At 35.9% G+C, this 13,412-nt stretch overlaps 1 protein-coding gene across 1 annotated transcript in view; it reads right to left on the bottom strand.

Annotated features, from left to right (window-relative positions):
• VWA8 (von Willebrand factor A domain containing 8) overlaps positions 1 to 13,412 on the bottom strand; it is a 195,797-nt gene that overhangs the window by 41,865 nt on the left and 140,520 nt on the right. The window contains exons 36-37 of the mRNA XM_083811017.1: positions 9,692 to 9,773; positions 7,333 to 7,537 (exon numbers count right to left, since the gene is read on the bottom strand). Of these exons, the coding sequence (XP_083667143.1) occupies positions 7,333 to 7,537; positions 9,692 to 9,773 (287 nt within the window). The remainder of the gene's footprint in view (positions 1 to 7,332; positions 7,538 to 9,691; positions 9,774 to 13,412) is intronic.

Genomic DNA, 13,412 nt, shown 5'->3' on the forward strand with positions numbered 1-13,412 from the left:
AATAGTTGAGTACAAATACAATAAATGAGACTGTTCAGGAAAGGGAGTAAGATGTTTGTTGCTCAAAGATGGCAGAGAATCAAACAATTGGATTTTTTTGGCCTCAGCTCAAATAAGAGAAAAAGGCATAAGGGAAATCTCCTTCCATTTCTAAGTATCCATTTCTCTAAATCTGTAAGTATTGCTTTGCATACTGAAGATGGGATTTGGATCCAGACTGCAGACAGCTAAAGGTAGGGATGTCCCAGGTAAGCCAGGTGTCTGCGCTTACCATTACAGTAGGTGGTGGTTGAGGAGCCACACAGCTAGAAAAATGCATGTGTCTCCTTCAGGGTGAGCTATTCTGGCTCTCTTAGTAACAATGGGAGCTCCCTTGCTTAGCTCAGAAGTAGACACTGAAATGCCTACAGGTCTGGAACTGGATACTACTCATCCTTTATGTTACTCTTCAGCATTTCCAAGCACACCCAGAGCAACCTACACAAGCTGCTGGTGTATAAGTACATGTAACCATTGTTTAAGGCAATGAAATTGAACTGCTTTTGCCTGTAAATACTTTTATTTGCTACGTACAGTGTATCTGCTGCGTTCTTTGATCTAGTAACATCTTGAAAGGCAGGTGGGTAAAGACCATAGTAGATCAGGTATGTCCTTCTCTGGGATGGAAGTGTTTATCTCCTGATACTTCACCAAGGCTTGCAGAAGGCTACATTATGCTTAAGCATAGCGAACACACATTTGAGTGAAAAATTTTAAGAAAGTGTGACCCTTTGTAAATCATCTAAGATTTTAATAAGACAGTTTGATCAACTGGGTCCTATGAGTTAGTAGAACTTGAAGCATGTTTTCAGAGGGTTTAGGCATTAATAAACGAAAGCATGACTGCTGTAACGCAAAACATGTACAATCATTTCATATAAATGAAATCAACATATCAAGCCTTGGCAAGATTCTCCAGATCTTTTTGTTATGAATGTTTAATTTCTACAACAACTGTACAGGTGATTTCCAAAAACATCTAAGGAAGGTACCCACAACATACTGTGAAAACTCAAAGATAACTACACAAGTTTGCTTTTGTTCCGTAGTATCAGTAGGGAATGAAAGAAACAAATCTAACAGTCCTTCAAAAAATCAAGAGAAGCTAGTTCAGGACTAAAAGCACAACTACTTTTTTACCACTTCACTTGGCCCTTGTTCTGGCCATGCAATGGAAAAGTCTAATTGCAAGAATTGTTAATAAGCATTACACTTTTTTTTTTTTAATTAATTCCTCTGTAGATTTTACTAGACAGTAATTTGCATACTGTATCACCCTTCCTTCCTGATGATCTCCAGTATTTCACGATGATTGACCTGAACTGCTCCCTGCTACAATTGGAGGCCAGTCCAGCTGTGCAGCATAGGCATTCCTAGGTCTTTTTCCTAAATTGCTCTGAAAACTCTTCCCCTAAATACACTTCGAATTCTTGTTCATTATGAGATAAGTTCTGAAGTCCTGAAGGACTGTGAAGTTATGGCAATCCCTTGAAACAATTCTAATTTAAGAGAGTCAAAGTGCAGGTATGACATCTGGGCATATGTAAATATATATGCATGTGAACCCACATCTAACAACATGATTTCTTCCAACTTCATCAATAAATAGGACATTTTTTGCATTATGATGATCACTGTAAGAATGCACTCAGCTTCAGATCTAGTTCAACACCGGCTTTACTTGTAGTCTAGGTAGGATAGGAACACATTTTAAATACATTCCTAATGATGGACCTGATATCCTGTAAAAGCTACTCAACATTTGCCTTTGTTCTCATCATATTTAAAGATAAACTGATGTTTGAAAAAAGAAATGACTACTGAGTGCTGCTGAACTCATTGAAATGCTTTTTTTAGCAAAAAGTCCTTGCATCAAGGATGATATGAGCAGTTGGACACACGAAAAAAACACACATTATTTTTTTTTAGTTATTGTTGATAAAAATACATTGCACTTTTAAATTACTGACATGAACAATATGTTTGTGTCTTCTAGCTGTTCACAGGACATAGAATAACTTATGTGCTCTGTGATCATTTTTGACTGCAGCTATAAGGCTGCGAAGATAGCCATCTCAATCTGAGAAAAAACTCTCTATATTGCATTTCTTGAGCTTTGCTGAATATGTCTATACATGTCTCAGCTAAGCGTGTTTCAACCTTGAGCTATATAGAGTTGACATCTGTTTTCTTAGGTGGCTGCACCGCATTTATATGCAACTTCTTGTCCAACCTAAGGTATTTCTGTAGTGAATGCAGCATTCAAGGACATTCTAACTACTCCGCTTAGCAACACGGTTATAAAGAATATTTATATATTTGTATGGGTGTACACTGCAATTATCCCAACTCTGACAGTGCACCATAGATGTACAGTGTGAACCTCAACAGGTCATCTGCCTTTCTTATGTCTCAGGTCCCTCCTCTGTAAAACAATGATAACAATTACCGGCTCCAGATGTTGCAAGAATTAGATATTTAAATGTTTAAGTGTGGCTAAAGGGAATCCGTTAGGGATTGTGGAATAATTTTCTTCACCTCTCCCTTTAGCTAGTCAGGAGGATTCTTGCTTTGTGCAAACACTATGTCAGTGAAATGTTAACTAGTCACAGCAGAAACCAAAAGAATACACATCTAGCTAGTGCAAAAAGGAATCTCAATTTAAAATAAATGCACTCATTTTTGACAGAAAACTGCTCTGTCAGTCAGTTCCCCAGGGCAGATGATCTTGAATGTAATCTCCCAGAACCTCTATCTACAGGCTTCCTTTTTCTTAAATACATTTCATTCATGTATTCTTTCAGTGCCAAAGCCTGAAACATATTCAAAATACATCCAAGTCATGTTGAGCCATCCACCACTAGGACCTGTTTGAACGAAATAAGTCTGGGCCAATACTCCTTGAATTTATACACAGTACTGCAGAACTGACACTTGTGCATTTGTCATTCAAACCAACAGTGAGAAGCAAACAAAGATTTTTTCTCATTTATGGATTTTTCTGGATTCATTCCACCATCTCAGGCTTATGATGCTATGAACTACAGTGTGACTTAACTGCTCAATTGCTTTTGCTGGAGAATCAACAGATCAGGTCAAGTCACAAAAGCAAAGAGTTAAAAAAGGTGGGAACATTTCCAGGCTTCTTGTTCAAATCAGGTCTTGGAATCAAGGAATTGTGCAACCACTGAACTCCTTAGGCCTTCATATATAGCCACAAATGCAAGAGCACTGCAATTGCAAAAACTCATCTCATGTATGTAACAGATAATGCATCTGTTGCAGGTTCCACACGTGTCAGGCCAGGCTGGATGGGGCTCTGATCAACTTGATCTACTGGAAGGTGTCCCTGACCATGGCGGGGGGGGGTTGAATTAGATGATCTTTAATGCCCCTTCCAACCCGTTCTATGATTCTTTATCAAATAACAAAAATACCAAAAAAAAAAAAAGGCAAAACAAAACCCTAAGAAATCCCAGATCACAATGTGTTTTTTTCTTTTTTTCCTTTGGATCAATCAGATCACTTCTTTTTACAGTCTTGGTACTGAAATAACAAAAGATTAACCCAATGTCATTTTGAGTGATGATATTGTCTAGAACAAAATTACAAAAAGGATTTCCAATAAAGTTGTGATTACATTCTGAGGTTCAGATATACATTATCGTTCATTACAAGCCAACTCTTCTGTTCTTGCCCAAGTACATTTTATGCATTCAACAGGTTTGGGTTTGTCCTAAGACTTTTGAAAACAATGGAATTCTGATTATCTTTATGCAGCATAAAGAGAGAATTAAGTGTAATGAATATAGAAATAAATGGTTTTGCTGGTAATCACGTATAAATGAAAAAACATTTAATTGCAGAGATCTCAGGTGCTTAAAGCGCACAATTCTTTACTATCTATTGAAATCTCTCAAAATGATCCATTTTTTCATTATTTTTATGTAACCATTGTACTCTACCTAGATTAGACACAACAGTAAATAAAGCTTACTGGAAAACAATGGCCAAACTACATCAGAATTTAATCAGTGTTTTCTCTAATTAATCAATACGCCTTCAATGTGTAACACAAGCTTATTGATGCCTGCCTATTACCATGAAGCTTTGAGAGGAAGATTTTAAAAATAATTTGTCTTTCAAATTCTTTCCAGATATTTGATAATGATATGGCCTTGTTTTCCAAGAACACCAAACAGCGAAAAAGCTCAACAATTTACGGATTTCAAGTAGAGTTCATAACTTCAGAGAATCCAGTGTTTTATTTATATATTGTATTTTAGGCATTGCAATGCAGTCACTTCAGAACACTGTACTCATTCTCTGAGTTTAAAACTTCAATAAATGAAGACAATTTCTGACCTGCCTGTACAAATAAAAATTAATATAAACCTAAAACATATTTCCAAAAACTATTTTTGTAGCCTCAAGACTTCAGCAGTTTGAACTCTGCTGAATATACCAACAATACAAAACAAATGTTGACTAGTTTGAAGACTGCCGTGACATTATATCATGGGAGCCTAATTACTCAATGTAAGTGGAACAGCTGTTCGTTTTCCTCTGTTTCATTGCTTATGTACATACAGCCTGTTTCTGAGATCTAATGTGTTTGTGAAAGACAAAATGCAACCCTAGAAGATAGTACCAATAGTTCAGACTGAAAACTGGTTGAAAATTTGTTTCCAGTTCTTTGCATCTACGTTTTTATTGAAAGCCCTGTAATCCACTTTTCTTTCAAATGTCGGGAAGCTTCGGGAAGATTTTGTGTATTTTTCCAGAACAGTGGTTCCCAATCATCTAGACAGGGCTCATATGTTAGTGTAAGAACGTCACTGTGAAGGTGTGGATGTTGGGCTAATAAGCTTTGCTAAGCCTGTATTACCTTTGTGGGATGCATCAACAGTAGCTGTTAGGGAATAGGAATTTGTCAGGGGCAATGCATTTTAGTGAGAAGAGAAACACTGACAATTCTCTTGAGTCAGCCTCTGCTACAAGATTGGGAATGACAGGTTTAGTTCAGGAATTAGAGATGCCTCATTAGACCCCAAGGTACTTAACATGAATCTGAGCGTGAAACACTATACAGAAGAACGTGATTTTCATATTCTTGAATGAATGGAGCTGCAGCTGCATGCAGCTGCATAACACCTTGATTCCTTAAACATGAGTATCAGGAAATATTTAGTTGCACCTTTCTTAGTAAAGTAATTGTCGCTAGAACAGGAAACACTTGAGTACTTGCTAAGCTTACCTTACAGAGGGAATCTACATGAATATATTTTCAAGCCAACAGTATCCTTTCATTTCTAGAAATGAATGCTTTAATAAACTACTGCTTCTGTGTCAAGTACTGCTTCTATTTCATTCCACTGAAAAATGGACTTAAGAGGGAAAGCCTTCATCTCCAAATAGCAAAGTGTGGTTTCCACAACAACTACATACCTATTATCTTATCAGAGAAGTACATAAAATAAAAGGTAAGATTTAATTTATTGCTTATTGCTCTGAAACGCCTTGGTAAAAAAAGTTTCTTAGGTCTCATTATCTTTCCACTTAAAGCAAAGTGTCTACAGTAAAGAAACAGAAGTTAGTGATATTGTGTAAGTTCAAAGAGCATATAGAAGGCTTTGTTTCAGCCCTTTAGTTCAAATCAAATAATATGCCTTTTTGAATTCTGACAAACCACCCACTTGAGCTATATATATCGTGTATTTACAGAGGGAAGAAGACAGATATGCTAGGAAGACTTTACCCTGTAGCTACCAAACACAGACTGTCAGGAGAGAGAAATCCTACTACAAATCTGGATTGCTTTATGACTGTAGGAAAACCTCTGAGCCTTTTTGTAAAATAGATACTTGACATTACTAGCTAAATAACTTAAAATTTTCTGATGACATGTAACTTTCCAAGCCTATATTCTCTAGTATTTAGTTGGCTATGATTGACAGTACAATAATACTGTTCGATAAGATTACAACAGTTACTCAAAAAGATTAAAAAAATAAAGAAAAAGGAAAAAATATTAAAACAGATAAAGCTCTTAACTGTTTCTCCTATCTCTTTTCATTTCTACTAGCCAACTTTATCAGTCAGGTCAAATTGGGCTGGTGTAAACTGATTATATCTGACCATAAGATGGTGCTAATGCTACTACATAGGCAATAAAAAAACGCACTGATAAAGCAACAAGGAACCACACAAATGTGCTTCTGGATAACAGTTTCCTTTTCTCGTGACTTTTACAAAAGACATTTGCTGATGTCCAATAACAAGAACACGCCAGTTCTTGCACAAGCTTCTGTAACTGCAGAACATCCTGTAGAAAGGGAGCTCAGTGTGGGAAAAGAAAGTGAAAGAAGAGCTGTTTTCTGCCTAACAAATCTCATTCGCACTTGGGATAGCTTGACACCTTGTAAACAATGGTACAGAGAGATTAATTTAGAGATGATTAATTCAATTTTTCCACGTTAATGTACTGTGAAAGTGACTATAGAAATTTATGAAACAGAAATAATTTCAGTTGTAGATCGAGAAAGGATCTCCTTAGTCAAAAGTAGGAAAGTCCTCCCTAAAGCACACTCTAGTTCTTAAAGTAAGAATGATACCTTCCCCAGTCCCTAACAGAAATTAAAGATGCAATTGAAAAGTTCTGAATTTTCCCTTTGTGTAGGAATGGTGATCCTACGCATTAGGCAGTACATTAATGCGCATGTATACACGCACACACAGCACACACGTACATGCAATGCATTTTCAATATCTACCTAAATATTCATATTGAAACTCTTGTAACTCTCCTACCCTGCTAGAATTTTCAAAATCAGCCAAAGGCAATACTCTGAACTCAAGGCATCTTTCCACCTATGTTTCAAGGTTCTTTTCTAAAGTACAAATGCAATGTCTTTTTCCAACTGTTTGAACTCTAGAAAAGTATATGCTTCCCTTAAACATTAATTTCGCTGTTCTGAAAGTTGCAGTTAAAAATCAGCATGAGATAAAGAATTAATTTGCATGTAAATGTACTGGAATTTGGCAAAAATACAAACACGGCAAGACAAAGAGAATTTCAGTAACCATAATTACAGGGTCACAAATAAGCTTTCTAATTAGCTATTGTGTGGGTTGCTTTTTTTTCAGTGAAGACATCTATTCAATTTTTCTTACAGGCATATTTCTACTTCTTAATGTTTTTCAACACTACACTCCCTTGACCTCTCTCCCAACTGAAAACTTGTTTACATCATTGTATTAGATGTTTTTCACTTCAGCTTTGTGAACACCTACCTGCACAGGTCTACCATCCTCTTGTCCGATCATGTTCCTCCAGTCCTGCAGTGAGCGCTGGAGGCTGTCGAGCCCTGTCTCCCAAAGCCTCACACCACCTCCCATGTCCACACTAACCAAGCCAACTTTGCCCAGCGGTGCCAACAGGGCATCGGCATCTGAGATCTTAGAGAGCCAAGATGTATATGGAGAGAGAGATCCTGAGCTGAAAAACAAGAGAGAGCGTGATCAATCTCGAAGTTGAAATTAAAAATAGGATGAATATTTCTTTAGTTAAGGTGGCAATTACATGAATACCCTCACTCCATGACAGACCCTAACTAAGCCCTGCAGACCTTTCATATGAAAGATTTCACCCACTGAAACTGAGTATGACTGGAAGATATCTATTCACAAAAGCAGAGTAAAAGACCGGGCCAAAAGGGAACACATTGCCTAGTCCACTGCTGTATTTCAACTATCTGAAGAAAGTTAGTCTTTACAAAAGAATACAAAGAACATGAAAAATTTAAAATTGTGCTACAGAAAAATACAAAACTAAAAAAGAAATAGAAAAGAACATGACCTAGGCACTAAGGAAAATATCTCTGCATCAACTTAAACTAGGACCTCTCTTTAACAAGAGCTTTAACAAGTGCTTTAATAAGAGCAGAAAATTTAAACACTCAGTTAAAGACAGCACAGCTTTACGTGCAGAGAATCTTAGCACTGTTATAAACGAGCAGTCAACTTGCAAGTGAAAACTTACTGGTGAAATGCGGGTTTAATAGCTACATAAAAGGAAAGGAAATTGGTTAAATTAGGAAAGATTATTTGCACTTTCTCAGTACTAGTAGTGACACACATAATAACTTGCAACTTCCATTAATTAATACTACAATTCATAATTTAGATGAGCAAGGAAGCAGTTACTTATACACCTCTAAGACTGAAATTATCATGAACTAATTCAACTGAAGAAGAGTTACCTTAGCATTTGACCAGGATAACTATGCCAGAAGGAGGAAAGGTTTTTAGGTTTTAGCTTAGAATTACTCACGTATATGAAAAGTCACTTATCAGTTCCTAATGGAGTACATTTTTTTTTTAATCTGAAATTCTGCTCAGATTTATTTTGTGATAAGGAGCTTAAATCCTCATACAAGGTTAAGGAACATGATGCTGAAGTTTGGCTTTGTACTTTCTAATAAAGTCTCAGTGTGAAAAAAAAGTGTGATTTTTTACTATTTCTGTGTAAATGCCTTACATTTCTTAATGGCTGTGTAAGATGCAGGCCCATGGATCAACTATAAAATGGTGAAGAGTCCTGGAACTGAGAATCTGAAACTTTTGAAACTGAAATTGAAGTTTTCTTAAGGATGGGTGTATAAAGGTTGCTTGTAATTTGACTGAAGCCCACTTAGTACACAGAAAGTAACCATTTTCTGTAGAAGATAAAACTGTCCAGAAATTATATGTTACATTTAAAAGATATAAATAATTACATCTTTTTAGTTCTCTATTAATTCTAAATTTCACAGATAATTAATGAAGCAGAAGTAATTTAAAATAGAATCAATTCATGTTGTCGCAGACAACATCAAATAGGTAAAATTTAAAAAAAAAAGCCCTGACTTAGTTTTCATGTTTTCTTTAAACACGGACATTTAAGAATGCCATTTAAAACAAAAAAAAACTTTATTATAGTTGAAAATGACAACTTGTAATCAAAATACAGATTTAGATAACAAAATGTTTGCAAATATGCTCTATGATGGTGAGAGATAGATATTAAAACCATACAGAAACCATATATTTTGCCTATCTTTAAGTATTATACAAGACACTTGTGTACAATGCAAGATAGTTGTGCATGAAAGAATGTGTATGTTCAAAAAGGAGAACTAAAACATAAAGAAGCTCAAGTTATTTTCCAGGTCAACTTTATATTGGACCTTGATTCCTGGTTTCCTGACACCTGGTACTGGATCATTCTGCCTGTTAGACTCTAAAGAAAAAAAAAAAAAAAAAAAGGAAAAGAAAGCTAGAAAATAGACAGCAAAACAAAATGAAAAAGGGTGGGGGATAAAGTGAGTGAAGAAGGGTAATAAGCAAAGGGTATGGAATTGAAATCGGAAGATAAAGCTACTTTTCATATTTACTAATGAATTGTCACATTTTTATTGGTATCATGTAGAAAACAAAAATTTTTTGACAAAAATATGCTGCTATAGTTGCATAATTTTACAAGGTAGGTGTGAATTTCTTTCACCTTCCACATCACAAGAAATATTTGCTTATTCTGAAGTAATATGGCAGACTAAATTCTGTTTGCTCTTCCCGCAAGGCACAGGCTGCTCTAATCAATAAAATAACTTACCTCGGAATAGCAATGTATTTGATTTTCTTTGAGTTAAGATCTGTTACTTCTAAGTATCCAGCAGCTTGTGGAGGAGTGACATCTGAAAACAAACAAATGTTATTTTCCTGCTGCATGATTAACTGGTTATTGCATTTGCATTTAGCAGATTAAGTTTAGGCATTTCATTATACAGTACCTGTCAGAAAATGATAAACTTTTACATTCAACATAGGATTATAACTTGCAAACACTGAGCCATGTTACTATTATGATAGTGAGCATCTAGACAGGCAAATTATGGAAGAACAATGTATTTGTATAGCAAATGCAAAAATTACACATAAATATAGTCCTACTCACAAAAGCACTAATCAGGCATTACTGCAATCCTTAATTCACTGCTTTTATCTGTCACCGAAGACAATGTCAGCTGTACATCTGACTCAAAAAGCATATTGAGGAACATTTCAAAACATTGTACTTTTAATTATCACTTGAAAATTTCTTAATAATATTAAACTAAATGTTGCTGCCTGAAATTGAATCAGGTAGATTCTCAATATGCAAAGTTTTTATAAGTTCACAGTTAACAACTCTAGACTATCAGACATTTACTATTCCATTTATGAGAGAGTTTAATGAATATATATAACACTATGGTTTCTCTCTCAGAAACAAATCTGTGTGTTTGTTTGCCTATGTTGGCTCTTGCAAACATGTGAGTACATTCTGCCTGGGCTCAGAAGTGGCTTCCAGTTAGGAGCTAGCTTTCATCTACCTGGAGCAAATTGAGGAACTGAAATTTTTCAGAAGAGAAACCAGAAGACTGAATTACACTGCATGGCATGGGTACAAAATATTATTGTCACTAGATGAAAGCAAGTCTAGATTTCCTTCCGAAACAACATACCTTTCAGCTCCTTGAAATGAAGGAGAGCTGATGTTACCTGCAGAAGTGTTCATGCTTGCATACAGCACACAGAAAGACCAGTAAGATTAGAGATATAAGGGGACCTAATATTCAAATGAGTATAAAGAATAACCCACAGGAGCACATCATGCATATCTACAATACCTATGTATCTACAGTATGCACATGTACAGTAGTTTATCTGCTGAATTTACTCATGTTTTGTAAAAATTTAAATATAAAACACATTCGAAGTAGAGAAAAAAATCTGATAAAATACATGTTTGTAGGCCATGGAGCATTCTGTTTTGTCTAGATTTTGCCATTTTTAAAAAATGTGCTCTCTTTTTGGGTGGTAATGGAGAATAAGATAAAATTTAAAAATTCCAGTGAAGATCTAGAACATGTAGATATACTGAACTGGAAAAGGTAGAACTATAGGACAAGAATTAAAGAATAACATAATAAATTAGAGACAGAACATAAATCAACCAAATTAAATTACAACAAGATAAAGGATTGCAGAGTAGGAAGCTGAAGAAAAGGTAATTAAATGTTTAAATTCAACACAGGAACAACTACCCAGGCCCCTAAACTGCAGTCAAAGATCTATGATGAACAACATACATAGTACATAGATGCTATGATGCTGCCAGAGCATGAGAACAAAACACAGGCTTTATATTAATATGAACATCAGATCTAAATAAATGCAGTTTGCTCCCCTCCTGATGAACGCGGAGGGAGTAAAATAGTTACGCCCAGCTCATCAAACAAAATAAAATGTAGACACACAAGACCCAGGGATGACAAAGAGGTTAGCACAGACGGGCTATAAGGACAAATTTAAGGAATTAATTATTTTTATTTTTGGTCCCAAAAGAGAAGATTACGGGAAATAAAACACATGTACGGTAATATCTTACAGAATTTTATAAAGGGAGAAGTATTATGCTGACTGAGTGGAGTATTCAGAAGTATTCAGATTCATTTACAGCAAAACAGGCTGGATACTAGGTAAAGCCTTTATTATACAAGGAGAGTGAAGCATTGCAATAGACTAGTCAGGGAAGCTTTAGGATTTCTTTCAAATTAAGTTTTTAAGATAAATGCTAGAAAAACATTAGTCAAGAAGAGTCTAAACATGTAATATCCTGTTCCTATACAAATAGGTAGGCCAGATGACTTGCTGAGGTTATTCCTGTAATTGTGTGTTGTATTATTTCATTCCAGTTACTGTCACACTAATAGAGATACACACTCAGTAACAGATTGTTATTTTATATTCATATATGGAAAGAGCTGAGAATCCAAGTAAATATTTGCTCTCAAGAAGCCCTCATTTCTATAGCCTTGTTTTTAGAATAAACATTAATTCTTAGTTGTTGGATTCTGCCATGAACTCTTGTCTAAGTTTACATTTTGTGGCCATACATCTATTTGGCAGTCGCTGGGGAACTTAGTACTTGTTTTGGTTTCTTTTCAAACATAACAATTACCCTAGTTTACTGTTCCGATAAAACATAAAGGAAATGATTTCTTTGCTTGTTATTCCTAGAACAGTTTTGGTAATACAGATTGGAGTGCGCCAGAGTTTGGCTGAGTACTTTGAATTATTAATAGAAATGGAAGGCTGTGTGCCAGAACTGACCAGTTGTCCAAGAAGATGAGAAAGAAAGCCTGACAGAGAAGCAAGCTGAAGCCAGAATACAGAACAACTTCTCAGAAGCAACATTAATGCAAGAATTTCAAGGGACTGCCACATGCTCAATTTTGTGTGATAGGATGCCCTTGCTTCACTGTGTCATCTCCTATGAAAGGATACAGAGGTTTATGAGCAAAGCCTTACACAACTTGTGTAGATAAATAACCACAGGTTTCCAAAGCAGAAACAACAGCACAGAAGAATCACTGAATGTCCGAAGTGTGGCACAATTCAAGAATAAGCAACACAGAACCTCCAAGCGTCCTGGACTGTATGTTATGCAGCTACTGGCAGCAGTTAAATGTACACTCAATTAAATATTCTGTCAACTGGTGAGAAGCAAACTCCAGAAGAAACAGTAGCCCAGCAGAGGGGGCTGTAAATACTGGATATCAAATGGTTACGGTAAGGACTAGTACCTACTAATCTCACCTTCCAAGAGAGTACATGAATGCACGTCTCTTTTCTGTTACCCCTTTTTTCTTGGGAAGATTTTTGATTCATGCTGTAACAATGGCAATCCTACGTCCCTCCAATCTAGTGTCCTGACTCCAGCGTAGCTAGATGCTTAAAAAGAGTAAGAACCACGGGCAAGCAGACACAGGTTATTTTCCTCAAGTCTCCAACCAGTTCCAATTCAGGGGCTTCTTGAGCTGGATGTGCTGCCTCTATTTTTATGTCTTTGTATTTAGTAACATTCCATGAGTTTTCCTATGAATCCATGTTTCAGCATTCACAACATCCTTTTGCAAATGGTTTCACAGGTTGGTTCCCTACTCTGTGAAGAACCACCTCTTTTTGTTTGCTTTGATGAAGTTTCTACTACTTTCACTGGTTGCCCGCTAACTCTGGTACCAAGTGTAAAAATTATTAATTCTTCCACATCTCCATGCCATACATGTTCTTGTAGAAATCCACCATATGCCTCTTTATTGTCTTGTCTCAAAATTCAGGAGATTTGGCTGATGCAATTTTGGTCATCTTTGCTGCCCTTTTCTGAACTTTTGCCATTTCAGGTATCACCTGTCTTGAGATGGAGGACCACAACAGTACACAATTAAGGATGTATGGATTTACACAATAGCGTAAAGATTTCTTTTTCTTTTTTTTTTTCTTTTTCTTTT

This window comes from Anser anser, assembly GCF_964211835.1.
Source record: "Anser anser genome assembly, chromosome: 1".
Lineage (NCBI taxonomy): Eukaryota > Metazoa > Chordata > Aves > Anseriformes > Anatidae > Anser > Anser anser.